Source organism: Ilyonectria robusta (assembly GCF_021365365.1).
Source record: "Ilyonectria robusta strain PMI_751 chromosome Unknown BGZ61scaffold_1, whole genome shotgun sequence".
Taxonomy (NCBI): domain Eukaryota; kingdom Fungi; phylum Ascomycota; class Sordariomycetes; order Hypocreales; family Nectriaceae; genus Ilyonectria; species Ilyonectria robusta.
Genome location: NW_025764435.1, coordinates 4,074,706 through 4,099,634, shown reverse-complemented (window position 1 = coordinate 4,099,634; position 24,929 = coordinate 4,074,706). Strand labels below are relative to the sequence as shown.

The 24,929-nt window shown below is 55.5% G+C and overlaps 8 protein-coding genes across 8 annotated transcripts; 4 read left to right on the top strand and 4 right to left on the bottom strand.

Moving 5' to 3' along the window:
• Positions 1-27: 27 nt before the first annotated feature.
• BGZ61DRAFT_471446 (uncharacterized protein) lies at positions 28-1,401 on the bottom strand (the record flags this gene model as incomplete). The annotated part of the gene is made up of 1 exon (XM_046248219.1): positions 28-1,401. One exon carries the CDS (start codon positions 1,399-1,401, stop codon positions 28-30), a length of 1,374 nt encoding a protein of 457 aa, XP_046112876.1.
• Positions 1,402-4,144: 2,743 nt separating this feature from the next.
• BGZ61DRAFT_471445 (uncharacterized protein) lies at positions 4,145-5,066 on the bottom strand (the record flags this gene model as incomplete). The annotated part of the gene is made up of 2 exons (XM_046248218.1): positions 4,145-4,256; positions 4,312-5,066. 2 exons carry the CDS (start codon positions 5,064-5,066, stop codon positions 4,145-4,147), a joined length of 867 nt encoding a protein of 288 aa, XP_046112875.1.
• A 3,369-nt stretch (positions 5,067-8,435) lies between these two features.
• BGZ61DRAFT_439556 (uncharacterized protein) lies at positions 8,436-9,059 on the top strand. The gene has a single exon (XM_046244372.1). It carries the CDS (start codon positions 8,830-8,832, stop codon positions 9,001-9,003), a length of 174 nt encoding a protein of 57 aa, XP_046112874.1. The 5' UTR covers positions 8,436-8,829; the 3' UTR covers positions 9,004-9,059.
• Positions 9,060-10,012: 953 nt separating this feature from the next.
• BGZ61DRAFT_439555 (armadillo-type protein) lies at positions 10,013-14,120 on the top strand. The gene is made up of 3 exons (XM_046244371.1): positions 10,013-10,367; positions 10,584-12,126; positions 12,183-14,120. The coding sequence occupies exons 1-3, from the start codon at positions 10,356-10,358 to the stop codon at positions 13,697-13,699; spliced, it is 3,072 nt and encodes a 1,023-aa protein (XP_046112873.1). The 5' UTR covers positions 10,013-10,355; the 3' UTR covers positions 13,700-14,120.
• On the bottom strand, positions 14,121-18,456 carry BGZ61DRAFT_512542 (uncharacterized protein). Its single transcript, XM_046252149.1, has 4 exons — positions 18,218-18,456; positions 18,040-18,151; positions 15,113-17,967; positions 14,121-15,059 (listed from the first exon to the last, which is right to left on the bottom strand). Exons 1-4 carry the CDS (start codon positions 18,221-18,223, stop codon positions 14,472-14,474), a joined length of 3,561 nt encoding a protein of 1,186 aa, XP_046112872.1. The 5' UTR covers positions 18,224-18,456; the 3' UTR covers positions 14,121-14,471.
• Positions 18,457-18,933: 477 nt separating this feature from the next.
• BGZ61DRAFT_526096 (rRNA processing/ribosome biogenesis-domain-containing protein) lies at positions 18,934-21,235 on the top strand (the record flags this gene model as incomplete). The annotated part of the gene is made up of 2 exons (XM_046252896.1): positions 18,934-19,275; positions 19,328-21,235. The coding sequence occupies 2 exons, from the start codon at positions 18,934-18,936 to the stop codon at positions 21,233-21,235; spliced, it is 2,250 nt and encodes a 749-aa protein (XP_046112871.1).
• Positions 21,236-21,415: 180 nt separating this feature from the next.
• BGZ61DRAFT_27651 (uncharacterized protein) lies at positions 21,416-22,691 on the bottom strand. The gene has a single exon (XM_046238409.1). The coding sequence runs from the start codon at positions 22,426-22,428 to the stop codon at positions 21,595-21,597; it is 834 nt and encodes a 277-aa protein (XP_046112870.1). The 5' UTR covers positions 22,429-22,691; the 3' UTR covers positions 21,416-21,594.
• A 124-nt stretch (positions 22,692-22,815) lies between these two features.
• Positions 22,816-24,410, top strand: BGZ61DRAFT_583083 (concanavalin A-like lectin/glucanase domain-containing protein; the record flags this gene model as incomplete). The annotated part of the gene is made up of 1 exon (XM_046256305.1): positions 22,816-24,410. Exon 1 carries the CDS (start codon positions 23,196-23,198, stop codon positions 24,408-24,410), a length of 1,215 nt encoding a protein of 404 aa, XP_046112869.1. The 5' UTR covers positions 22,816-23,195.
• Between the last annotated feature and the right edge of the window lie 519 nt (positions 24,411-24,929).

The following is a 24,929-nucleotide window of genomic DNA, read 5'->3' as shown; positions in this document are numbered from 1 at the left end:
GCTCAACCAGATAGGAAGCTTTGCATTCTAAGAACAGTCTGTGGCGGGGCTTGTTGCGGCGGTGCTGATATTCTGCATCGTTTCGATCATCATATCCTGGCGCTGAACCTTTTCCTTGAGCTCTGCAATTTCTTGAGCCATGCGTTGGACTAAATTACAGATCTTTGCTGTATGTTCTGCAGTTTCCATACAGCTGTTGCGTGGAATGGCGTTGGTCCCGTGATTCAATCGGGGACCCTCGGCCTGTCCGGGCTGCCCGGTGGTATTAGGGCCCGGTTGTTGTTGGATATGAGGGTGTTTTTGACGATGGGCGGCACATTTCCCTCGGGGACACTTGGCCTGTCCGGGTTCGCCATTGTTCGGCCCGGTGATATTAGGGCCCGGTTGTTGTTGGGTTTGAGGGTGCCTGTGATGATTATGGACGGCACCTTGCTGGGTTGCCTGCTGAGAAGGGGCCGGATTTGGGCCGACGTTGAAGTTGTTGATAGTGCCATGCCCATTGGTGGTGCCATATCCGTTACCAACAGGGTTGATATTGTTGCTCAGCATTGGAGGGTTCGCAGTTGAAATCAGGACAGATCCGTTTCCAGTGACACATCCATTGGTAAATCCAAGTCCGTTGCTGCTACTGTCGTTTCCGATGAAATTTCCGTTGGCATTGGCAAATCCGTTGACAATTCCATACCCATAGGCAGTGCAATATCCATTTCTAGTGTCATATCCGTTTCCAATAGGATTGGCGATGCTGTTTAGCATCGTAAGGTCCACGGCTGGGATTGTCGGCAGTCCTCCAGTACCCCATGCATTAGAGACGTCCGCAGTTATGTTTGGTTGCTGGGTCTGAGCCGGGGCTGGAAACGGGCGCATAGGAAGAGCAGGAACCGGTGCAGATTCAAATGTGAGCGAGGGTGCCTCCATACTAGGCATGATGAGCTGGTTGGGAGCCGGAACCGAAGAGAATTGAGAGAGACCAGGTTGAGTCGAGGCGATTGGATCGGGTATCAAAGTGGAGAGGGGGAGACCAGGCTCCATCGAGGCCATAGGGACCCGGACCGAAGGGGAGGGAGCGAGATCAGGTTGCGTCGAGGCGATAGGAGCAGTTTCTGAGGGGTCTTCATTGGCGGCCCTCTTTCTCTTTAGGCAAACTGTGGGAGGAGCCGGCACATTGTTCTCGGCGCGCTTTTTCTTCTCTTCCGCCTCTTCCGCCTTTTTCATGGCCCCGGCGATGATGTAGTTCTCAAGTGCTGTGACTGGGTCGGTCTTTGGCACGGCAACCTTGGTGGCCTCAGTGACCTCAATGGCCTCAGCAACCTCAGCAACCTCAGCAACTTCAGGGCTCGCAGGGGAGGCGTCGTAGAACGCCGCTTGTTTGAGCCAAGTTTTAAGTGGCTGCATATCCATGACTCCTGATCGATGAAGTGATGGCTTGGTGTTGATGATAAGAGATGGGCAATGCCTTGATGATGTCGATGGCGTTTTTGATGAAATAAAGAAGATGTGCTGGTCAAGGTACTTGCTACTAGTGAAAACCTAGTGGTCCAAGTAGGGTAAATAATTATTCCTGAGGGATGGAAGATGACATGAAAGCAAGGAGCAGTCGAGATTCATATACTAATTGGGAGGCCCTCCGGGTCCGCCCTAGCACGCTCCCATCTGGCCAGCAGACTTTTCTTTCCCCGAAACAGACTGCATTTACTTGGTAACAGAGCTGGGTATTTGTGGGTTTGGATACTCGAAGAAGATGCATGGAAGAAAAGAATGGCATCCGGGTTCGCTTGAGCAAACTGTCCGGACACTATGCTCCTAGGTTACTTAGAAACACACCCCTTCGGCCGGACCGGAGAGCCTTGATTCTGCAGGGGAAACCCGAAATGGAAAAGCCCGGGACCATCATGGTATAATTATTTGGCACAAAACCCTTATGGTCCTGGCGTCCTACTGGGCCGGGGAAACCTCGTTGACCCGTGGTTGCGATGCCTCCGCTCCTATGCGCCGGGTTTGGAAGAGTAGACGTCGCAAAAATGGCACCAAGACCCCTAAGTTTCTCAGCCAAATCCTGAGCCATTAGACCCCTGCCAGTAGTTTTCTTCTCTGCTTTCAAGTCTCTACGACCAGTCCTGCGGTGCCATGGAGAAACCCCATGGCTGTCGCCTCACGGATGGCGTTCGCTCAACCAGACTGGGCTCCGTATGGGAACTACCAGAGACCTGAACTTGTGGGCATCAATACAATTCAATCGAAGTTTCGTTTTGAGTTTCGTAATCCCAGGTAAAGATCTCTCTGACTCCCATCATCTCTCTCAAACGTGCTCATGTCCGAGTGCTGAATCTGTTCAACACATGACGCGATGAAATTGAGGATAGCCATTGGCACGTGCTGTCATTTTTATTGTACGGATTAAGTACAGAACCGGTGAGCGAACAGGACGCGGACCTCGTCCAGTTCCGATGCGGTGCCCTTGTGTCGCTATCCATGTCTGCACCAGCATTGGTTTCCCCTGCGGTGTTGGTGTATGTGTAAGTCTCATTTGTCAAGGAGGAAAAGCGTAGCCCGTATATACTCGGAGGATATATATTGTAATCAATAGCGTAGTGAACTACAGGACATTCTGTTCGGGTATCTTTATTAAAGATAGTTAGCACGTCAGTAGCAAAAGATGGAAGCTCGGGTGCGAGAAGAAGTCGCCCCGTCGCCAGGTTCTCTTGAGAGCCTCACGCCCCAGACGTTGCAATCTGGAAACTCTGTTCGTGGCGCTCCATAGTCCTAACCTTGATGCCATATCATTTTCACCGACACAGTGTGATGTCGTAGTTGTAAACTTGCATCACCCCATATATTCCGACTTGAAATACCTACCATGCAGCCGGTCAAAAGGCTGTCAATACCAACAGTGGGTCTAATCTTTATTGTCCTGTTCCTCCATAGTATGGCACGGAAAAGACTCGTGCGCCCATCATCCCGTCAAAACTTTCCCTTGCGCAGACACTCCAAAACTAGACGCCATGTCCAACGCAGTGCTGAACCAGGCAGTGCCTCGGGGTACAAACACGGTCATATCCATGAGTCTCAGCAAAAGTCGCTCGATGCCCTCCATGTGAGAGAGAGAGGCATACCTGGATAGATTGATGAAACTAGGTCATCAACTAGGAAACCTAGCTGCGTCATCGTGGACACAAAATCGACTCGTGAGATGTTTCGAATGCAGCTCGAGGATTTATAAACGGTCACAAGAGCAGAGGTCATTTTGCTGGACCTGGAATGTACCTGATTCCCGTCTATATTACGGAGTACTAGCACGTACTATACATTCGTAGTCTGCATGACTCCAGTAGTCCAGATGTCCATCCCAATTGAGAGATTTCCCAACCCTAGCCTGCTTCATCCCCCATCCACTACTGTACGTACGCCGTGACGACGACGACCCATCCATCGCCCAAGTCAAGCACAACTTACCCCATCTGGGACTCGTCATCCGTCCAACTCTTCCTTCCCTATCCAGCCGTAGCGCGAAAGTCCCGGTCTGTCAACCGACGGTCCCACGTCCCAGTTTACCGATCCATGAGACCAATCATACGGCCCGTACGCCGCAGATGGCAATTTCCTGAGAGTCCGGGGGCGTGGACATCTTCGGGCTGCTGTGAAAGAGGCTGGGACGACGAGTCACGGGTGGCTTAACCCTGGTGGGTTTGGGAAATGAGGGCCTGCGGGAGGGGCGCGCCGGCGTCGTCTCCAACCCCAGATTTACCAGGGTTGAGACGACACCCATCCATTCCGAGTCTAGCCAACTGTCACCGCATCACTCTTGTTGAAATGATTCCACTGGTAGATAAATGGTTCTCATGCAACAGGGTGGACAAGAGACCTTCGCGATTCACGTCAGGACACAGGAGCTTGTTTAAGAAAATAAAATTGTTTGTCTGTTTTGCAACCAGACAACCAGTCCATGGTCCGGTCAACCGGGGTTGACCAGTACCATTTTTGAATTGCCCCAATACATTAGAAGATTAAGTACAAGGGTTTGTTGCCATAAATGCGATAGTATTCATAGATCTAGTAAACTTTTTACATGTTAACTAGGCACTGAATGCTAGTCATGAATTGCCGTATCCTGCGGCCTTCAACTTATAGTCAAAGAGGGGAATATTTAAGCAAGGACAATAGCGGCAACGCCGGCAGCAGCGGCGAAGAAGGCAGAGCCGGCGAAAGAGGAAGCGCCACCAGTGACGACGGGGGGAGTGCTGCTAGTGGTGGGAACGCTAGAGATGTGTTAGCTGAGCTATCCAAAAACATCTTGGGAATGTGTGTACTCACGAGCTGTTGCCGCCAGCGGGGGTGGTAGCAACGGGAGGGATGTAAGAGGTCTCGACGGCAGCAGAAGAGCAGGGGATCTGAATGGTAGAGTACTCAACCGAGGTGTATACAGTAGTGTAGCTCTTGGTGATGGCAGTCACCGAGGAAGAGGGAACACACTGCTCGGGAGACGACAGGGTGGTGGTGGCGAAGGGAACGTAGGTGGAACCAGCCGGGACGGTGCCGTTGGAGGGCTTGGTGGTGATGGAGACAACGGGGACCTTGTAAGACACGGTCTCGGAGGGAGTCTCGGGGGAGTTCTCGCCAGTGGTCTTCACAGGGACCTCGTAGGTGGGGGTAGTCTCCTCAGGAACCTCGACGCTGGTGGTCTCCTCGGGGACCTCGTAAGTGGGAGTGGTCTCCACAGGGACCTTGATGCTGGTGGTCTTCACGGGAACCTCAGTGGCCTCGGTCTCAGTGACGGGGCAGACAGTGGTGGAGACGGCGATGGTCTCGGTCTCGATGACGGTGCTCTTGGCAGGGCACTTGACGACGTTGGAGGGGCAGCCGACAACGGTGTTGAGGCGGGTGGAGTAGACAGTGCTGGTGGTCAGAGGAAGGACGGTCGAGGTGACGGAAGTCTGGTCAGCGGGGCAGTTGGTGACCTCCGGGGCGCAAGAGATGATGGTGATCAGCTTGGTGGTGTAGTCGGTGGAAACCTCCTGGGCGGCCATAGCCGAGGAAGCCAGAACGGCGGCAGCAACGGTGAAACGCATCTTGTTGAAGTTTGGGGTTGAGAAGGTAGGTGTTGTAAAGAATGGCTAAGCTGGTAAGCTAAAGAAGTTGTTTGAGAGCGTTGAAAGAATGGACGACCGGAGTCAAGAGATGGGTTAAGAAGCGGCAGCTTAAGTTGGCTTTTGGGCTGAGGAGAAAAGAGAACAAGAGATGGGAGGATGCAGGACGGTCGCGTTTTAATAGCCATGTCAATCCACCAAGAGCACTCCGTACTCCAGACGGAAATTACGTACCTCGAGGTCGGCAGGTCCATCGCCACCCCAACCCAGGGGGTTTAGTGAAGGTTGGCATGGCCGATGATGGGTGTGACCCTGGCAAATGACCCATACAAGCATTGGAAGTTGGGACGGCCGAGCCATGTCGCGGGTGGACATGGGAGTGGAACCGCCGTGGACCGCTCCTGGGATCAACATGGCTCGTGGACCACGGACCTGCGTGGGATGTGTTGTGGTCGATAGGTAACTTGGGAGCCGGGGTCAAAGGTTCGGGCGAGGGCGGTTGGGGGCCTCTGGAGCCTTGGAGAGCTTGTCATTGGACATGGCAGCCAGGCGCCTGTTTGTCCCTTTGCAAGGGCATTTGAACCCATAGACTCATGGAGGATTCCACGGGACATCAACCTCCAGTCGTCCAAGAAGGAAGCTTGTTGATGTTGCGTGTGAGTGGGTGCTTCGAGTGGGTGCTAGTGGAACGGCCTGTGGGGCACTCAAGCGCTGTGCCTTTGTCGTCTCTTCATCTCGGTCGTCCAAAGTGGCTCACCCGTCGTCCGTACTGGCGATCTGCGACTGGCGCCGTCGGTTTGAGTAGGGAGTTCGCTGGGCGACAGGGGGCGCCAATCTTGGTGGGCTTGGATTGACGACACCGCTAAGTCGCCGTGGGCCAGTCACGACGCTGAGTCGACCCAAGGCGACGACCAGCGAACATCGCTGAGAGGGATCGCTGAGTGATCGCTGAGAGCTGAAAGAGAAGGGGCACGAAGGGTCCGCTCGGCCTGTCCATCACATTTTTACCGCCCTTCGTGGTTCCCTCCCGCTGCTAATGATGCAACGGCTGCCGCTGCTACTGCTGCTGCTGCTGTCGTCCTGTCCTGTCAAGTCACGGCAATCCACGATCGGATGGCTGTGCATGTCGATCAGGGATGGTGTAAGCGGAAAGTCAGGGTAGCAGCACGACGTCTGCAATGACCCTTTTCCGATTGGGCCTTGGTGCTGCAGTGCGCCTGCCCCCTCTGGAGCTTCTACCCTGGGGATCAAATAACCAATTTGTGCGCTCTTGTGCACACGCGCCTCGCAAATTGCACAACTACTTGCTCCTTCCAATCCCAATCCCACTCCCAGGGCAAGTGCGCAATTACGCTTGGGCTACCAAGTGAACCGGGACTCTAGTTGCCAGTAGAGGCGGCCTTGCCGCCTCATTCCCCTCCAACCTTGGTTGGCCCAAATTCGGACATATCGCTCTACAATGACGGCTGTGGCTGCAAAGACCAGAGACAGTGTCTAAGTCACGCAGTGGATGCTATCTTCAACTACCGCAGGCGGTGTTTTTTCTTCAAACATTCTTATGCGGTGCTATCCGAATGTTCCTATCGTGTACCTTGCAGTGTTTATTAGCTGGTCGTGCCCTGGGCACTTTAGGACGTCACAAGTAAGTTAAATAGTGGCAACGAGACACGAAACACAACACCATGGAGCAGGCCACACAATCTCCCCCTCCCTCCCACTATCCTCGCTACCAATGGATAAATGTCCTTTCATCCGCCCTACTACAGTACGTAGTACTCACGCGTTCATCAATGCAAAGCAAGGGTTCTCCACACAAGGGGGCGAGAGCGGCCAGGCCAGGCCCATGACTGGCCTTTGCACCACAGCCAAGCGATCCAAACGACTCGATGGAGTCGCGGATGGACGCACCGGAGTCGCTGCAGCCGCCCTGGTCACCTCCCCCTAATGCAGGAACCAGATGTGGGTGGCATCCATCTCAAGCCGCCACTGGGGCCTCCCAGTTCCAGAAGCGCCCCATGTCACCGACGCACTGCATCCGCGCCAGCACCAGTCAGTCGACTGGTCCGCCCCTCCTACACACAAAGGTCCCCCTCGCACTTTAGAGTCGACGGGGTAGTTGAAAAGCCAAACCGAAGCGAAAGGATGTGGAGGCCTTTGCCGGGTACCTCGTGGCTCACAAGCAAGCAAACCCAGGCCCAGTCGACGTATAGACGGATGCGCGCAGAAACAAATACCGCCGATACGACGACCTAACCCTGGTTGCAAAGATGAGAGGACCTCAAGGCCATTACTTCCCAAACCGCCTAAATAGAACCGAAATAAGGATACCAGATGCAGGATCGCCATCCCTCGGCTCCATATTCGGTCTCGTTCTAGAATTAAATCATCGACATGCAGCCCGCCTTGGGGTTCCTTGATGATGATGAGCAACGCCGTGAGGCGGTGACGGCTAAAGGGTGTCTTCGGGACTGGATAATTGCACATGGACCCGAGGGATCGTGGCCAAGGGATCATGTCTCATCAATTACATGGATCATGCCGCCACACCATCACCCATGGCGCGCCGCCTCGTCCAATCCGTGCGCTTGAGAGGTGCTTATTCCCGCCGAACTCGCCCACTTGTCTCACCATCCCACGGCTCGCTGCTGATCCAAATGCCACGCTTCCCCCATGACGTCGAAATTCGTGTGAAACAAGGAAGAGCCACAAATGTCGCAATTCATGTCAACGAGTCCGCGTGGCTGTGTGCATTGTTTCTGCGATTCTCGCACTCGCATTTCATTGCATCATGGCGGCCGTGGCCCGCTGATTCGCAGTGCGCCGCATCCAGTGCCCTCCACTTTGTTTGAACAATGCGGCCTCCGGGCTGCCTCTCGTTTGACAGGCAAGAAGAACAAACGGCGAATCGAAAGCAATGAAAATCGCTACCCGTGTAATCTATATCCCTACAGCATATTCTACTACGTAGTATCTAATGGCCGGTTCAGGCCTCCGAGGTCGCCTTTGCAATGCCATGCCGAGTCCACATCGCGCCGGCAGTAACTGATCCTCTCCTGACGATCGCGGTCCCATCCTCGGAACTTCCCAGCCTGAAAACCACCGGTTCATGGCCAATACTCCGCTGCGCTATTCGGGATGAGAAGTCTACGCCTAGAACGTGACGCCAGCAGGGGCCGGAATTCCTCTTGCTCTCCACTCCTTCAAGCGGCCCCTCTGCAATCCCCCGCCAAAGGAGAAATAGGAGGCGGCGAGGCTTCTTTCTGCTATTCCTGGAGGCGGGGTCCTAAGATAGGTAAGACAAGTTGCGGGTGGGGAAATGAGGATGGTGGCCCAGTTAATATCCCGGGCGAGTAGATAATGGCACCGTCTCGCCCTTGAACGGTCTACAAGCATTCCATCGAAAGTGTAGGGGTCCCAGTCGCAACTGGGAGATCGTCGCCACATCGAGGTCGGATCCTTTGTCTCACCGCAACATGCTCAAAGTGCCCGGAAGATACACCTCTCTTTCCTTTCTTTGAGAGTCGTCAACTCGCCGCTGCATGTCGGCTTGGCCTTACACTGTAATAATGGCTGTCTGCAGACTTCGCGGCGATGGCGCATCCGCTTGGACCACAGGGGCTTGCTTTACTGGGAACATTGTAACCAACAAAGAGGAGATGACAAGTCCAATCTCGGAAGCTATTGAGCCAATGCACTATGGCTGAGCTGCTTTGACTCAGTCGCAATTTCGTGTCCGTGGCTTTTAATGATCTCAATGTCACACATATCTACTCGAACCAGCCCAGTGTTGGAGATTGACGAGATACCACCCGCCGCCAGCAGTAATTGCTTTATTTGGATTTTGGAACCGACAGGCTTGTGGGATACTGCTCGCTGTCTGCGACACTTTGTGAAGCCCAGCACTAGAGGCCGTTGGTGAAATTGAGGGTCCGAGAGATATCCTATTTAATGACTTCAAAATTGTACCAACCCAGCATGATCTCGAAAAGTCAACCTCGTGAATGTTTTTGGGACAGAGGGTAATTCAACGTCAGCCCTGACAATTCAAACTCCCAGTGCACCCACGTTGATAAGACTCGCTCACCAGCACGCCCCTGGAGAAAGCATGGCGGTATGAGGCCACCAAGCCAGTTGGCGGCGTGCTACCCTATACCATTGTTGAGCCAGCATTATTATCTCCTGGTAAGTTGGTGTCAACACGGGCGACCGCCTAGTACAGATCAGCTCGTTTAATAAGGGATTGGGGAACTGTTCTAAGCAATGATTGCGAACCCTGATGAAGAATTAAGCTTATTGTGGAAAGTAAACTAGTGCTGATGTTTGGCTGAGACATCTAACGCCTCATCTCAGTTGGGCATTCTGCGTAGGAAATGACCGCCCAACATCGCATCCGTTACGGTTAACCCAGTGGCCAGGATGGGTTTCAGTAAGCATTCTGCCCTGTGTATTTCTCTAGAAAATAAAAAACATGAAGCGACATTCTTCAAACTCAGTTCACGTCTGTGGTAATCTTCACGACAATAGAGGGTTACTTAAAGTTGAGTTGGGATTGAACGTGCGTGGTGAGCATGGAATTGCGAAATCCAACGGGCTGCATGTGATCAGCATGGCCGATGAGAGGGCTGAGACAGGTAAAAAAAGGACTGCATATCATAGGTAAACACCGAGAAAGAAGCCCACTGGATACTTATGTACGAATATGCACAGTGATGAATGCGGCTCAGCCGTGTGAAGTGCGAAAAGAGGCGCAATAGCCACGGCCCCAGCCCCAGCAGGCAGGTAAATAGGTAGGTAACTGCCTATGTCGTAGCGGCCCAGCGCCTGGACCCGAGGCAGTGGGTTCAATGTTTGTCCGAGAATCTTCCGCGCAGCTTCGCTGTTCGACGGCTACCCCACATTGGCACAAGACGGGCACCGCACCGACTTTTAGAAATAGCACCCTCCGATAAAAACGCAGCTCCTTACCAGATATACGCCTGCCAAAACTGCCTCGCCGCCCCCCTGCCGGGCTCCTTCTCAGTGTCTCCGTCTCGCGCGCCTGCTGTCCGTCTGCAGTGGATTCCCGTCGCCCCTGCCCGGCCCCAGCATCGACTCTCCGACCGGCATCCAGACCCAGGCATGACCCCTCGGTAGCCTTGTCCGCCTCGCCCTCCCAACGATACAACTATGCTGGATGCTGTGTACCCACGGCTGCCGGAATTATAGCAGCGTCGCCCTCTACACATCGTCTCTCCCACGATCCGCGGTGCCTGTTGCACCTGAATATTGACTATGGAGGCTCAGGTGAGTCACGCTGGCTGCTCCTTGTCGTCCGTTGCCTGCAGGGGTCCATGACGCTCGTGTGGCCGACTTGTGCCCCGCCATTTTGACGTCGGTCTGGGCCACAATCATGGGGCATCGGCCCAACCCCAACAACCCGACGATGCGGACAGGCAATCGCATGCCCAAACCTCGTGGGGACATGTCCCAGTGCTGATGCGTTACCCTTCTGTTGTCCAGGTCGAGAATGCCGTCGAGATTCTGTCGAATCCCATCTCCGACCAGTCCCTCAAGGAGCAAGCCTTCGAATACCTCAACCAGCTCCGAACCGATCCCCAAGGATGGCAGCCGTGCACCACCCTCTTCGCCCGAACGCCGCGCACTTCCGAGGTAGTGCGTCTGGTCTGCCTTGAGGTCGTCAACTACGCTGTCCACAACCAGGGCCTCGACCCTGCCAGCCTTGGCTTCCTCAAGGACACCCTCCTCCAGTACTGCCGCCAGACCTACGGCCCCGATGCCCAGCAAGAAGCGGACCCCCCACATCTCCAGAACAAGCTCGCCCAAACACTGACGTATCTGTTTGTGTTCCTCTATCAGGATGGGTGGCAGAGCTTCATCGACGACTTCCTAGTGCTGGCGGGCATACCCAACAACGCCGACAACGTCTCCGGCGTCGTCTTCTACCTCCGAGTCCTTGGCTCCATCCACGATGAGATCGCTGACATGCTCCTGTCAAGAGAGAGCAGCGATGCCAAGCGCAATACCGAACTCAAAGACCAGCTCCGTGCCCAGGACATGAACAAGGTCTCCGAGTCTTGGAAACAACTCCTCACTCAATACAACACCAATGACGCTGTCGTGGAGCTGGTCCTCAAGGTCCTGGGGAAGTGGGTTAGTTGGATAGACATTTCTCTGGTCATCAGCCAGGACATGCTCAGTCTCCTGTTGCCAGTGGTCGGGCGGGTTCGCGGCTCAGGTGGTGAAGACAAGGTCCGTGACACCGCTATCGACACCCTGACCGAGATTTGTGGCAAGAAGATGCGGTCAGGAGACAAGATGGAGATGATTTCCTTCATCAATCTGCAGGGAATTGTCGAACAGTTAGTTGCTAGCCCTCCCTTGAGCGAGTTCAAGGGATCCTCTCGATACGACACCGATCTGGCCGAGGCTGTTGCCAAGCTAGTGAACACGGTCCTATCCGACATTGTTCGGGCCCTCGAGGACAACCAGATCAGTGATGAAACCCGCGCGAGGGCCAACCAGCACCTGAATGGCTTCCTCCCCTTCCTCCTCCGATTCTTCGCCGACGAGTACGATGAAATCTGCTCAACCGTCATTCCCGCCCTTACAGACCTGCTTACCTTCCTCCGTAAAGTTGGCCAACTGCCACAGGAATACGGCAACATGCTTGCCCCGATTCTAGATGCCATCATTCGCAAGATGAGATATGATGAGACTTCGATGTGGGGGAATGAAGACGAGCAGACCGACGAGGCCGAGTTCCAAGAGCTACGGCGAAAACTGCAGAACCTTCAAAAGACCATCGCTGCCATCGACCAGGCTCTGTATATGGAGATGCTTAGCAATCTAGTCGCCACCACCTTCCAGACCCTCGACCAGCAAGGCTCGCAGATGGACTGGCGGGATTTGGACCTCGCCCTCTACGAGATGTACCTATTTGGCGAGCTTGCCCTCCCCAACCAGGGTCTGGGGACCAAAAACCAGCCAAACAGCGAAGCCTCTGAGAGGTTGATTGTCATGATGCGAAAGATGGTAGAGTCAGGTTCGTAACTTCGTGTCATGCTTTCGGAAGAGAATGGTCCCTAACATCCTCAATAGGCATTGCGACCTTTTCTCATCCTGCGATTCTGCTTCAGTACATGGAGATTTGCGTCCGTTACTGCGTTGTCTTCGAGAGCAACCAAGAGTACATCCCCCAAGTCCTGGAGAACTTTGTCCGACTGGTTCACCACGACCATGTTCGTATCAAGACCCGGTCATGGTATCTTTTCCACCGATTTATCAAGCAACTCCGCGCTCAGGTCGGCAACGTCGCCGAGACAGTCATTCAGTCGATTGGAGACCTACTGCCCATCAAGGCCGAGGTCCCAGGAGAAGACGCCGACGACGACATGTCATCGGACGAGTCTGATCATTCTGCGGATGCCCTCTTCACGAGCCAGCTGTATCTTTTCGAGGCTATTGGGTGTATATCGTCCACCCAGAGCACACCGCCTGAGAACCAGGCACTCTATGCCCGCTCCGTGATGGACCCTCTCTTCACGGATATGGAGGCTCACCTCCCTCGAGCCAAGTCGGGTGATGCCCAAGCCACCCTCCAAATCCACCACATCGTCATGGCTCTAGGAACACTGGCGCACGGCTTCTCCGACTGGACTCCTGGCTCGATTGCCGCCAACGCTCATGGTCCCCCAGCCAAGGCCGTTTCTGACGAGTTTTCTCGTGCCGCCGAAGCGATACTGATCGCCTTGAACCAGCTCAACTCGTCCGCCGAGATCCGAACAGCTTGTCGATCTGCCTTCTCCAAGTTGCTCGGTGTTCTCGGCTCTGCGGTCCTACCACAGCTTCCCCAGTGGATCGAAGGCTTGTTGTCTCAGAGCTCGTCCAAGGATGAAATGGCCATGTTCTTGAGATTGTTGGACCAAGTGGTCTTCGGCTTCAAGTCGGAGATCTACGACGTTCTCAACATGTTGCTCACACCGCTCCTTCAACGAATCTTTGGTGGTCTCACAGAACCCATCGCTGGAACCGACGATGAGATCCAACTGGCTGAGCTGAGAAGGGAGTACCTCTCATTCCTCCAAATCATCCTCAACAACGGTCTTGAGGGCGTTCTCATTAGCGAGTCCAACCAAGGCTTCTTCGAGCCGATGATCTCCTCCATCATCGAGCTCTCAAAGACGCTCGAAAACAACATCGGACCTAGCAGACTGGCGTTTACCCTGATGGCACGAATCTCGGCCGTTTGGGGTGGCCCCGATATCGCGACCATCGCCCAGAACCCGACCGCACCTTCGGGAGCCCCCAACCCCGCAATCCCCGGGTTCGATCAGTTCATGATTGACCGGTTCCACGCGGCCTGCTGGGAGGTCATGAGGAACCCCAACTTCCGACCGTGGCAGGATGCTCAGACGAAGCAAATCCTGGTAGAAATTGCAGGCCTGGAACAAATCCTCTACACCAAGACGGGAGAAGTCTTCATTCAACAGCTACAGAATGGGCTGTTCCCCAGCATGGGAATCGACGGCGATAGCTTCTTGCGATCCCTCACTACGTCGACTGACAAGAAGACATTTGCGTCATACCTCCAAGGCCTGCTTAAGAACCGACAGTAGATGAATGGACAGCAGAGGAGTGAACAGAAGAGTAGTGGACAGAAGAGTAGTGGACAGCAGAGGAGTGGACAGTATGGTAGGAGTGGATCCGGCTAGACGAGCCGTAGGAGAATGAGGCATGGTGAACGAGGGATGTACGGAAGCCCCACGGCGCATATCAGGGAGTTGGAGGACAGAACCATTAGAGTCAAAAGAACAAATCTTCTTTGTCATTTTTTGTCAATATTCCCGGCCATTGGCGGCCTGCTTATCTGGCGGTCGAGGGTTGTGTAGGGGGTGAACCCTGGGGATGAGGATAGATGAAATACAACATTCTACATCATGGGCATATACCACGAACCGAACCTTTCGTTGTGCAGGATGGTTGCTGAATTACCAAAGATGAGAATGTTGCTGTTTAACAACGATGATAGAATAAATACGGTATTATGTTAAATTATTGGAGTTAGTAAGTATATATAAGAACCCGCCGAAACACCAGGAACACGCTGTCTTAACACAACACATGTCGAATTACTCGGCGGTATAATATTCTTGCAAGCCACATTTTAACCACGCGTGTCGGCTCAATCAAGGTATCGAAACATCTCCAGCACAACACCACAACTATGTCATCGACGGAAAAAGAAGAATAAAAAAAGCCAAGGGAGAGTTTATTACAACATGTCAAATGTCCCACCGCCGAGAATTACCTATTCTTCTATTTCTCCCCCCATCGCTACTAACCAAGCAGAGTACGACAAACTCACACAATAAACATCGCTTGCTTCGCCTAGATGATGTAGCCGCCACCGCTCAGGCAGCGCCAGTCGCGTACGCCAGTGCCTTCTTCGAGCTCGACGCACCACCACAGCACCTCCTTGGCCTTGTCCGGCTGGCCGCTCTCCTCGTGGGCGCGGGCGAGGGCGAACCAGGCCTCGGAGTTGTTCCAGCTGGAGCCGAGCTTGGTGAGGGTGGAGAGGAGGGCGTAGGCGCGGTCGCGGGCGGCGAGGCGGTCGACGAGCGGCAGGCGGGTGGCCTTGTAGGCGTCAGGGAGTCCGTCGTCCTGCAGCGCCGAGGTGGTGCGGTTGTTGATGGAGGCGGCGGGCTCAGGGGTTGATGAGCCGAGACCCAGAGGGGTGGAGGGGAGGGCCGAGACGCCGTGGGGGCTGGACCCTCGGTTGTTCGCCGTCGACAGGGGGATGATTTCCTCTAGGGGCGGAATTGCGGGCGGTGGCAGCATCTTCTCGCTGTAGACGTCCAGCAGGATATTTGAGAGGCCGATAATGGCAGAGGGATGGTTAGGAGCATGCGTCAGGGCTGTCTCGAAGTCTGAACGGGCCGCGTACGGTGCCTCTTTGGCGAGAGCCAACTCTCCTAGCTAGATTGCATGTCAGTCATTGCTTAAACCAAGTGTCACCAGGGAAATCGTACCTCGGACCACAGGTCACTCCACAGGTCCTCCACGCTCTTCCGCTCAGCCCAGCCCAGAGCCTTCAGGCTTCCGGAACCGGACGGGTCTCTAGCCGAGTCAGACTCGAGGCTCTGAACTAGTCGCTGCGCCTCGGTAATGGCCCCCTTGCAGTCCTCGTTCATGCCAGCCCGGCGATAGAAGCCGGCGATCATCAACCAGACTCTGACGAGATTGGCCATTCTCTGGGCCCTCTCCTTATCCTTGGGGAATTGGATTAGGGGTAGTAGGTTGGTGGAGGCGTTCAAGCCATCACTCGCAGACATCTCGGAGATGCCTGTTGACTTGGAATGGTTGAAGAGATGAGAGAGGTGCGACACCGGTCGAGATCGGGAGAAAGAGGAGGCTCTTGACGATGACTGTCGTTTACTCGAAAAGGTGAAGAAATCTGTCTGTTCGGGCTCATCGCCGCCCACAGGGAAGAAGACTTCTCCGTCGAGAACCGTGGGGTTGTTCGAGACAGATCCAATGCTAGTTGCCCTCGTCCGGCTTTTGCTTCTATCTCGCTTCTTGAGGCTGTTGCTTCGCCCTGGCCTGGTTCGGTGGATAGACGAAGCCGACGTCCTCGGTCGCGAAATCTCAGCCGTGGATCCGTTCTCTCCAGTGACCTGAATCGTTGGCGCAGAGCTCCTGACCGTGGTTGCAGTTGCTGGTCGGGACGGCATGATCGTTGACCTATCATTCGACATGGAGGTGTAGACCTGTCTCGTCGGCGGTCTCGATCTGTCGTTGTGTCCAAAGATGCTCCCCTTGATACTTCTGAGGGTGCCAGACGTCTTAGGAGGCTCCAATGCCTTTGGCGGGTGCAACGACGGCTGCGCTGTAACGTTGCCGAACAGCCTCGAAAATAGAGTTAGCAGCTCAAAACTAGCGTTGACTGCAACGTCGGGGCCTTCAAGCAGCTCAACCAAGGCAAGCTGCGTCATCTTGACCTCAAGGATGCTCTCCTTCTCTGCGTCATCCATATCATCCACCAAACCTCGGGTCTCCGGTGCCGTGGTGTTGGCTTCGGCCTCCTTCAGATGCTCGCTCCTGAAGGACTGGTCTGTCTTTCCAAACAGAACAGAGGGGCTCTTAAACTGCTCCAGTGCGCCTTCACAGGCCCTCGCCGCCATGGCATAGTCCTGTCTCGCACTCAAAAGGAGTGCAAGAAGATGCCACACAGGGATAAGGGAGCGCTCTTGCCAATAGGGACCGTGGAGCAAGTCATAATGCTCACCTTGGTCTTTAGCTACGGTCAAGGCCGATTTCACCACTTCGATTGCAGCAGTCAGCTCTCTTCGCTCGGCCAACAACAAGCCGAGTGCAAAGAAACTCCGGGTATCTTTCGAGCGACCAAACTCCGGCGCCAGAGACCTGCGGAGACACCGGATGGCCTTGGTTTGGATCTCGGTTCGTGAGGCAGCTTCGTATGTCACCCTTGACCAATGGGCATGTGACAATCCAATGGCCTGCCAGGCCTGGGAAACGATATGAGGAGGCACCGGTGGGTGTATCACGCTTGATCCTTCCACTATCATCGGTGTATCCTGGGAGTTGGATGGTGGCAGCTTGGCCAGCCAGTCTTCCAGCTCCGCGCCGAGTTGACGTGCCTTCTCTGCGGCAGATCTCTGTCCGTATCGGCAAAGGGCAATGATGCATTGCGAAATCGTCTCAAGGACAGTAGCGTCGTCATCGAGGCTCGGCTCCAGGTGGCCGGTCTTGTCAACACGTGCCTTGCCCTTCTTGACAATTTCGAGGTAGGAATCGAATGATTTGAAAGCAAGATCAAATTCGGCCACTGAGAGGTGAACAATGAAGAGATTTCGGAGGATTGCAGTGGAGTGGTACGTCTTAGTCGCCGCGCTGTAGAGGGTGTCAAGGACGGCACGGCTCATGTTATTTCGTCCCCCCTGGCCGATATCCTGCTCCTTCCAACCTCGTCCGCAAAGAATGGACCAGTTCTTGACCACCTGGTGGACGAACTCCTCGACCTCTTGGCGCTCATCCTCGGCTCTGGGAAAGCTGGTCTCGCTGAGGAGGAGAGCTTGGTAGGCTGTCTCGACATGCTTGAGCTCCACCCTCAACTGGCCGCGTGTGGACAGCTCCCCGCCAGGGTTGCTCACAAACCCGGTAGGGAACGACAGGTCGAACTCGAGGACTTGCGAGAGGGCTAGGTAGTACTCGTTCCATATCCTCCGCCTTGGGACAGAGCCCTTGAATCCAAAACCACCGGTGACGGGTGCCCCAATGACATCCCAGAATTTGGCCCAGGAGCGGTAACAGGCGAGCGATTCGGATTCGGCCAGGGAGGTCTCATTCTCCTGGAGCGCTTGGCTTGAAAGCATGCAAAACTCGGTCAAGAATAGCTCCGCCCAATACCGCAGCTGCCTGCCAATGCCCTGGTCTGCCCAGATACGTCCGAGGGATGGCAGACCGGAACGGAAGGCGGCGAGGGCCTGCTTCAACTCACTGCCGCGCGCAAGGCAGTTAGCCTTGAGGTAAGCTGCTTTGAGGGCGCAGACGGAGGACCATTCTGCGCTCTTGTCAGCGGGGTTGATTTGGCCATCTTCCACCTGGGGGATGTCTGGCAGGTGGGCAGCGCAAAGATCGTATTCTCCCAAGACCCAATGCAGCCAGCCGACGCACACCTGGGCCTGGAATCTGTCGTCTGGGTGAGATATTTCGTCGTCAATGGCCTGGAGAAGCTTAGGGAGCTGGCTGGCAACGTCGACGTCAGGGGTGATGATGGCGGTTTGGGGTCGACCGTCGGAGCCAGCAGAGGCAGCATTCGTCGTCTTTGTAATGGCGCATTCGGTCTCGGCCGTCAAGGCAAGGCCTGAAGAGGTATGGAGTCAGTTCAGTGTTAGATACAGATCGCGGCGGGCGACGTGGGGCTGGATCATCGTACAAGACCTCTCTGGAGCATGCTTGCGGACTTTGCGGACCAGCTCCGGGACGGCATCCCAGTTCCCGTCGCAGCGGGCATGGTCGAGCTGGCTGATGTACTGCGCAGCTTTGGGCTAGAGGGCAGCATTCGCCGTGGTCAGCTTCGCGGCGTGGGGAGTCGCGTCGAGGCGTCGTCTTACACCCATGATTCGACCAGTTCAGGAGGTTGTCCAACTAGCAGCGTAGTAGCGCCAAGCGCATGGCGAGAGGGCGACGCGGAGGAGGGAGGGCGGGCAAGGGGGCCGCGCGGAGGAGGAGCGAGGCTGTCGTGGTGGGAGCGGATGGCGGAGAGGGGCAGGTTCGTGGGAGTTGCAGGAAGCTCGTTGAACACAACCTGGAGGTGAAGAAGTGAGGGCGTCTTGGAAGTTGGTCGTGCCGGTACGAACCAGGTACAGAGCCACACCGTACTGGATGATGCTGGGCCGACCGTCGACGTAAACCAAGCCAGCGGCCAATCAGCGGCCAATCAGCGCCCAGTGGGCCGCCACGACAGGCCCGGCCTCCAGGGGTTCACCCCGTCCGCTTTCAGTAGTGGATTGTGCTGGCTGCGGCGTGCTGGGAAGAAAAAAAAAAGTTCATCAGAGGCGAGAGTGAGAGACGCAGGCTTGTGAAAGAGAGGCATTAGTTGCTTCCGGCTCAGCAATTGCGTTCCCACAGCTCCCATACTCGTCTCGCCCGCTCCGGATAACCGCTACGGCCGTCAGAAGCCCAAAACCTCGCTGTTTTGGCCAGCCGCACGTGACGGCGACACCAGCTCAGCTGCAGAGCTGCAGAGCTACAGCTACAGCATCTCAGTTGCGACAACCACCAACAACTTCAGCAACGTCCAGGAACAACCCAGGCTCAGACATAAACCATGTCGGCCTCACTTCCCCCAGACCTCCGGGTTCTCTGCCGCAAGCTCACTTCCATTCCCCCCGCTCAACTTCCTCACGCCCTCCCCTCTCTCATCAACCATGTCTTGCACTGCAAGGAGCCCTTGTCAGCTGCCCATGAGCAGAGGCCCAAGGACAAATCCACCGAAGCCTCCCAGCTTGTCCACAAACTCAAGGCCAGCATCACCACTCTCTTGAATGGTCGTAACCGCGATGCTCGGTTTGCTGCCATTGGCCTCATCAAGGCTACGGTGGACGTTGGAGGATGGGAGGTCCTGCGAGGAACCGAGCCATGGGTTCGCGGCCTGTTATCTGTGATCCAGGTATGTGTTAGAGCCTTCCCCAAGTACCTCTCAGAGGCTAACAAATGTTTAGAAAGCCGATCCTATAGCCTCCAAAGAGCTTGCTATTGTGACGTTGACTAGGATTTACATGCTGGTCCACCCCTACCAGACTCTCGTCCGAGAGATCGCTACCCCCACCATTCCAGCATTCATCACCGCTTGCGTTGCGCTTATCAAGAAGTCTCCCTCAGGAGAGCCTCCTAAGACGCCGTCCTCTGTCATCGAGACCATCTGCGACGCCTTCTCTGCATTGATTCCTCTCTACCCAACCACCTTCCGTCCTTTCAGCTCCCAACTCAGAACCGCCACCCGCTCATATCTCGCACCCACACTGGCAGACGACTATGTCATCCCCAGCAGTTTAACCCGAGCCGCACGACGCCTGGTCATTTCCCTTCATCATGTTGCGGCAAAGTCAGGAGGTAGCGATGAGTGGGCCAAGCTAGTTGCTGGCCTTCTTAAGGAACTTCACGCCACTGCCGATCAAGTACTCAGAGCTGTGGATGAGTCTTGGGATGGATCAAGTGGCTTCACTCGGTCAAAGGTCGAACTCGGCGGGGAGCCGTACGGCGGCACCTCATCCTCTGATGGCCTGCCGGACTGGTCAGGGATCAACGCCGGCACAGACCGCTTGGTCGGATTGTTCCAGTACCTCGCGGATTGTTTACGGTATCCTACAAAGGCCCCAGTCACCATTCCCACCAGTTCCCTTGTGGATGCCGCGTCCCGGGTATTCTTGATTGCCCGGCTGTCGCCCAAGTCTCAAAGTTGGGACCAGGCCCTCCAAACCAACGCCGCGATCGGTCGAGAAGAGAAGGATGAGCTTTGGAGCTTGATGCCAGAGATTCACATCGCAGCTCTCCAACTCCTGCAGGTGCTCTTTCAGCGTTTAGGGCAGAACACAGTGTCTCTCGTGCCCGAGGTTCTAGACCATGTTGTTCGAGTCGTCAAATCCGGAATGAATCTCCCCACCGTTCGCATGACGGGATACTCTGTTCTGAATGACATCCTCAAGCTGGCCGGTCCCACTCTATCAAAGCCATCTGTAGATATGCTCGATGCCCTGCTTGGTGCCTGCTGCCGAGATCTTCAGCAAGACGCTGGTCATCTCAAGCAAACCGACAAGCCCACCGCTTCTGGCACCGATTCCAAAAAGAACAGCCTTGCTGCCAACGCGGACCTCTTCCTGCAACCCCAAGCCTCTGCCGTCGTCGAAACGACTACACTCCAGCCTGATCACAAGGCTGCCGCCGCCGCTCTCCTCGTCATTATTCCATCACGGCTACCCCAGCAACACCTCAAACCCTCGTTGCGTGGCCTCGTTGATCAGACTGCCATCCTAACTCGCAACCGCGACGCCATGGTCTCCAGTGTCCTGAACCCTTTCAAGGACCAGCGCGGCCGTGTTTACCCCAACATCCTGCCCCACCTCACCCAACAGTTCCCTGGCGACCAAGATTTGGAAATCTTGCGGACCAATCTCCGTGCTGGTGCACAAATCTTGGCCGATGGAGAGGCACCGCTTGAGGAGCTCCCTGTTGAACAGGAGGATGAAGATGAGGAGATGGAGGATGCCGCCGTTGACGAGAAACCACTTGCTCAGGAAACAAATGAAGACCTGTTCAAGCCAGGCACGCTCTCTGCTGTACCTGAAACTGAGAAGAGCCTGCCTATCCAGACCAACCCATTTGAACCCAAACCTACTGCCGATGGCGAGGCGCGTCACAGAGCGGCCTCCCCGCCCAAGCGGAAACACGAGGGATCTGACCCGACTCCTCCCAAGAGACAAGTGCGGGAGAAGGCTTCCTCACCAGTGCGCCCAGCTGCTGCACCAGTTGCCGCAGTTCAGGAAGACGACGATGAAGACGATGATGATGACGAGAGCGTGCACTTGAACATGGAACTTGAGGATGACGAAGAGGAGGAGGAGGATGAATAGATGTCAAGGGAATATAAAACCGTGGCTCGAGCCATTTATTGGAGCATATATAATATGTTTAGTCTCTGATTCCGGAACCACTACCTGGTCCACATACAAGGCGAGACAGCAAGTCTCCATCATCCAAGGTTTGCCGCCCATGGTCTGGTATCTCAAATACGCAAAAACCCAAACAAGGATAGAAAATGGATCTCTCTAACTTCAGCCCCAACGACTGCCAATCCCGTATAAAACATGCCTTGCCACCGTAGTCCCTAGAACGCCGTCCAATGATGATCTTTCCAGCCGAATGATAAAAAAGTATATAAAGATGTTGGGTGCTCCCAATCTTGATGTGAGCACCGTGGTCTTGACCATTCTTAGTCCCTCAGCCAGGCTCGACGCTTCTCTTCTTTGCGGGCGCGGCGCTTCTCTTTGAAGGCCTTGAGCTCATTCTTGGAGGGCTTCTTGCCTGAGCGCTCGGCCTTGAGACTACGGCCGTCATGGGCGTTGGCAGCGGCGTCGACATCGAAGAAGGCGTTCATCTGGCGCCGCGACTTGGCCTCGTCGGAGTGGCGGTCGGGGCCCATGTCGTCCGTCTGGAACTGGCCGGTGAAGCGGTTGAAGGACGCGGTCACGCCCTGCACCTGCGAGGGGTCGCTGAGGGCGGCGCTAGATGACGGCTCCCCCTCTTCAGTACCGCCCTTCGCATACCAGGCGTTAGGGTCATAGTCGCCGTGGATAGCGGGGTTGTAGCCTCCAGCCGCAGGCTTCTCCAAGGTAGGGGGCGGAGGCATGGACGCCGAGTTGGTAACCGGGGCGGCATCAACGGGGACGCGCGGGTTGTCCCATTGGGACTTGCCAGTGAAGCGATTCACAAAGTACCACGACTGGGCGCTCGGGTCCCACTGGCAGTCCCATCCGTCATCCTCAGGCGTGGGAACGGGCTCGTTTGGCAGCGGGGGTCCATCCGGGGTAGGCTCGTTCGGCAGAGGCGGCGCATCCTCGGAAGCGGGAGCCTTCTCGGAGGCCTTGGAAGACTCGGCCTCGGGCTCAGCGTCAACCTCGCCGGGTTCGCGATCTTGGCCGTCCTCCTGGTCCTCTGCGGTCTCGGGGTAGGTGTCCTTCGCCGGGGAATCCGCGTGGTCCGCACGGACGGGCGACTGTGTCGCAGGATCGTCCAGGGCGGCCGGCGGGTTGGGCGACGACGGCATGGTGGTGGAGAGGGGGGTGGCGAAGCTGTCGCAGAACGTCTATCATCTCAACGGTGAGTTTGCGGCAACGTAGAGTGTCATCGTGATACTTATGCACCTGTGGTTTTAGCAGAGTGTAGTGAGCAGTATGAGCATGAAAAAGAGCTCGAGCATGCGCTTCACATGATACAAGGGCGCGTTGTGACTCGAGGAAGACGAGATGCAGGGTTTCAGGCTATCAGTGCTTTTTGACGACGAGGCAGAGTTGCGCCTACAGGCGTCGCCTCAGGCCCTCAGGCGGGTAAAAAAAAGCTGGGGAAGCTTCAGATTTGGCGCGGTTCTGAGTCACGTGAGACGGCTCATGGCATTGAAAGCGGGAGAGGATGTTTTCGACGGCCAATCAGTTCCACGGCAATTAATCTGCAACAACACGACGTCGAAGCCTAATTCTGATAAAGAGATGGCCCTACAGGGCTGGGCCTCATTTGAGACATCAAAGTCAGTTGGCATTCGGCTCCAAGCCGCCGGACAAGAATATTTGTTACGATTTTGATCCTCCGTACGTAATAGGCTACATCGTATTTCCCTCCGCGGCCTCCCACAAGGCGAAGCACCGCCAGGTCTGGGTCGCTAGCTCAGCTTCAACATGGGGCATTGACCACAGCAGCGCGTGAGCTGAAGCTGAAGTTATGGGGTTCCTTAGCCAAGCTGATTCTGCGCTTCGCATTGCTCTTCAACCGTGATCCTCTGCGTGGGAAACTTCCTGGTTATCTGGTCAGCTAAACGCCATGTCGTTTCCGATCCGGCCATTCCTGCGGCTTGCCGTGCTCGCCGCAGCTGTGCTCGCCGCTACCGACTCGGACGTCGTCGACGAGGACGCATGCAGCTGCTACCTCACCAACGGAACTGTCCCGGCCTACTACTCAGAGCATGCGTTCTTCGACTTCCGGGACCTCGGGGACTACGCCGGCGTGCCGGATCCCATCCGGAACGAGAGCCGGGCGGTAAAGGCGTCTACCACCAGCAAGTACTTTGACAGCGACGACTGGGACAGCGCATGGGGCATCCAGTATTGGAGCAACCGCAACAGCGGCGGCGTCAGTCTCTCGGGGGACGCGTCGGTGTTGATGGTCAACTCGGCCAACAACGTCTACATTGAGAAAAATGACGACGCCGATGCCGCGTCCAACACGTTCCTGACCCTGCGGACGATGCGCCTCCCGGGCTTCCAGAGCGCCGCCGAGTTCGAGTCCATCGACTCGTACCAGTACCTATCCATCCGCATGCTCGCCCGCGTCACAGGCAGCCCGGGTGCCTGCATGGCCCTCTTCACGTACTACCCTGCCGATAAACTGGCAGACATCCAAGAGGCCGACATTGAGATCCTGACGCGCGACCCCAAGGACCGCATCCAGTACACCAACCAGCCGTCCTACACCGACGACGGCGACGAGATTCCCCAGGCCACCCGCAACGGCAGCTTGCCGGACGGCCGCGGCTGGGACGACTGGCTGGTGCACCGGCTGGACTGGACGCCCGAACGCTCGGTGTGGTACGTGGACGGCGAGGAGGTGGCCAACATCAAGTACCAGACACCCAAGGACCCGGCGCTGATCATCCTCAACGCGTGGAGTGACGGCGGCTCGTGGAGCGGCAACATGAGCCTCCACGGCGCCGCGTACATGCAGATCCAGTGGCTCGAGATGGTGTACAACGCGAGCGACACGACCTATGGCGACAAGCGGAAGCGCAGTGCCGACCAGCGGCCGTCACGGAGAGACGTGGGCCCAGGGGGGAAGCTGGTGCGCCGCGAGAGCGACCCGGACGCTGCGTGCAAGGTGGTGTGTAGCATCGACGAGACGGACAAGGCCGGCACAAGCAAAATGCTGTGGAACAGCACGGCATCACGGGTGTTTACAGACGGGAGCATGGTAGGGGGGGTGGGATCGCTGGTGACCTGGGTCATGAGTGTTGTGGCTCTTCTTTGCTTTGGGTTTGTATAACGACTGGTGGGTTGGATCGGATAGACGAGTTATAACGTAATGCGAGGGCATCATGATGAATTTAGCAGGGCCTTCTACTTTTCAGACTCTACTCTTGTTTTTTACCAATGTAATTCTCAACAAGCCCCTCTGTTGTACCACCCATGATTTCCACAAACATTGCGTTGTCTTGGGGGCAGCATTGGAGTCGTAAACCCAGCTACCCTGAATGCCACAACTTGCAGTGTCAAATTTTCAACCCTACCTCCATTCCCTTCATGAGGGCAATGAAGGACACATATGTGGCTCGCTGGGAAATAATGTAATTTCCTGCTGCCACAGGGAAATATTCTGTCCGTACCGCTGCAATCGTAAGTACCATAGAGTCTTACTACCACCACCACGGGACAAGATCGGTGGAGCCCCCGCAGAGACGACCAAATACCAAACAGATCCTTCTGGAGACCGCATCTTACCAAGAATAGATCTTACATATCTAGTACGTAAGGTCTTCCTTCATTCGTCCCACATGATCCTGCA

Coding starts and splice junctions, on each gene's coding strand:
- BGZ61DRAFT_439556 (XM_046244372.1), top strand. CDS start 8,830: ATGATCTCAATGTCACACATATCTACTCGAACCAGCCCAGTGTTGGAG.
- BGZ61DRAFT_439555 (XM_046244371.1), top strand. Junction 12,127..12,182: donor GCGAAAGATGGTAGAGTCAG/GTTCGTAACTTC, acceptor CATCCTCAATAG/GCATTGCGACCTTTTCTCAT.
- BGZ61DRAFT_512542 (XM_046252149.1), bottom strand. Junction 17,968..18,039: donor GCATGCTCCAGAGAGGTCTT/GTACGATGATCC, acceptor ATACCTCTTCAG/GCCTTGCCTTGACGGCCGAG. Junction 15,060..15,112: donor GGAGTGACCTGTGGTCCGAG/GTACGATTTCCC, acceptor CATGCAATCTAG/CTAGGAGAGTTGGCTCTCGC.
- BGZ61DRAFT_27651 (XM_046238409.1), bottom strand. CDS start 22,428: ATGCCGTCGTCGCCCAACCCGCCGGCCGCCCTGGACGATCCTGCGACA.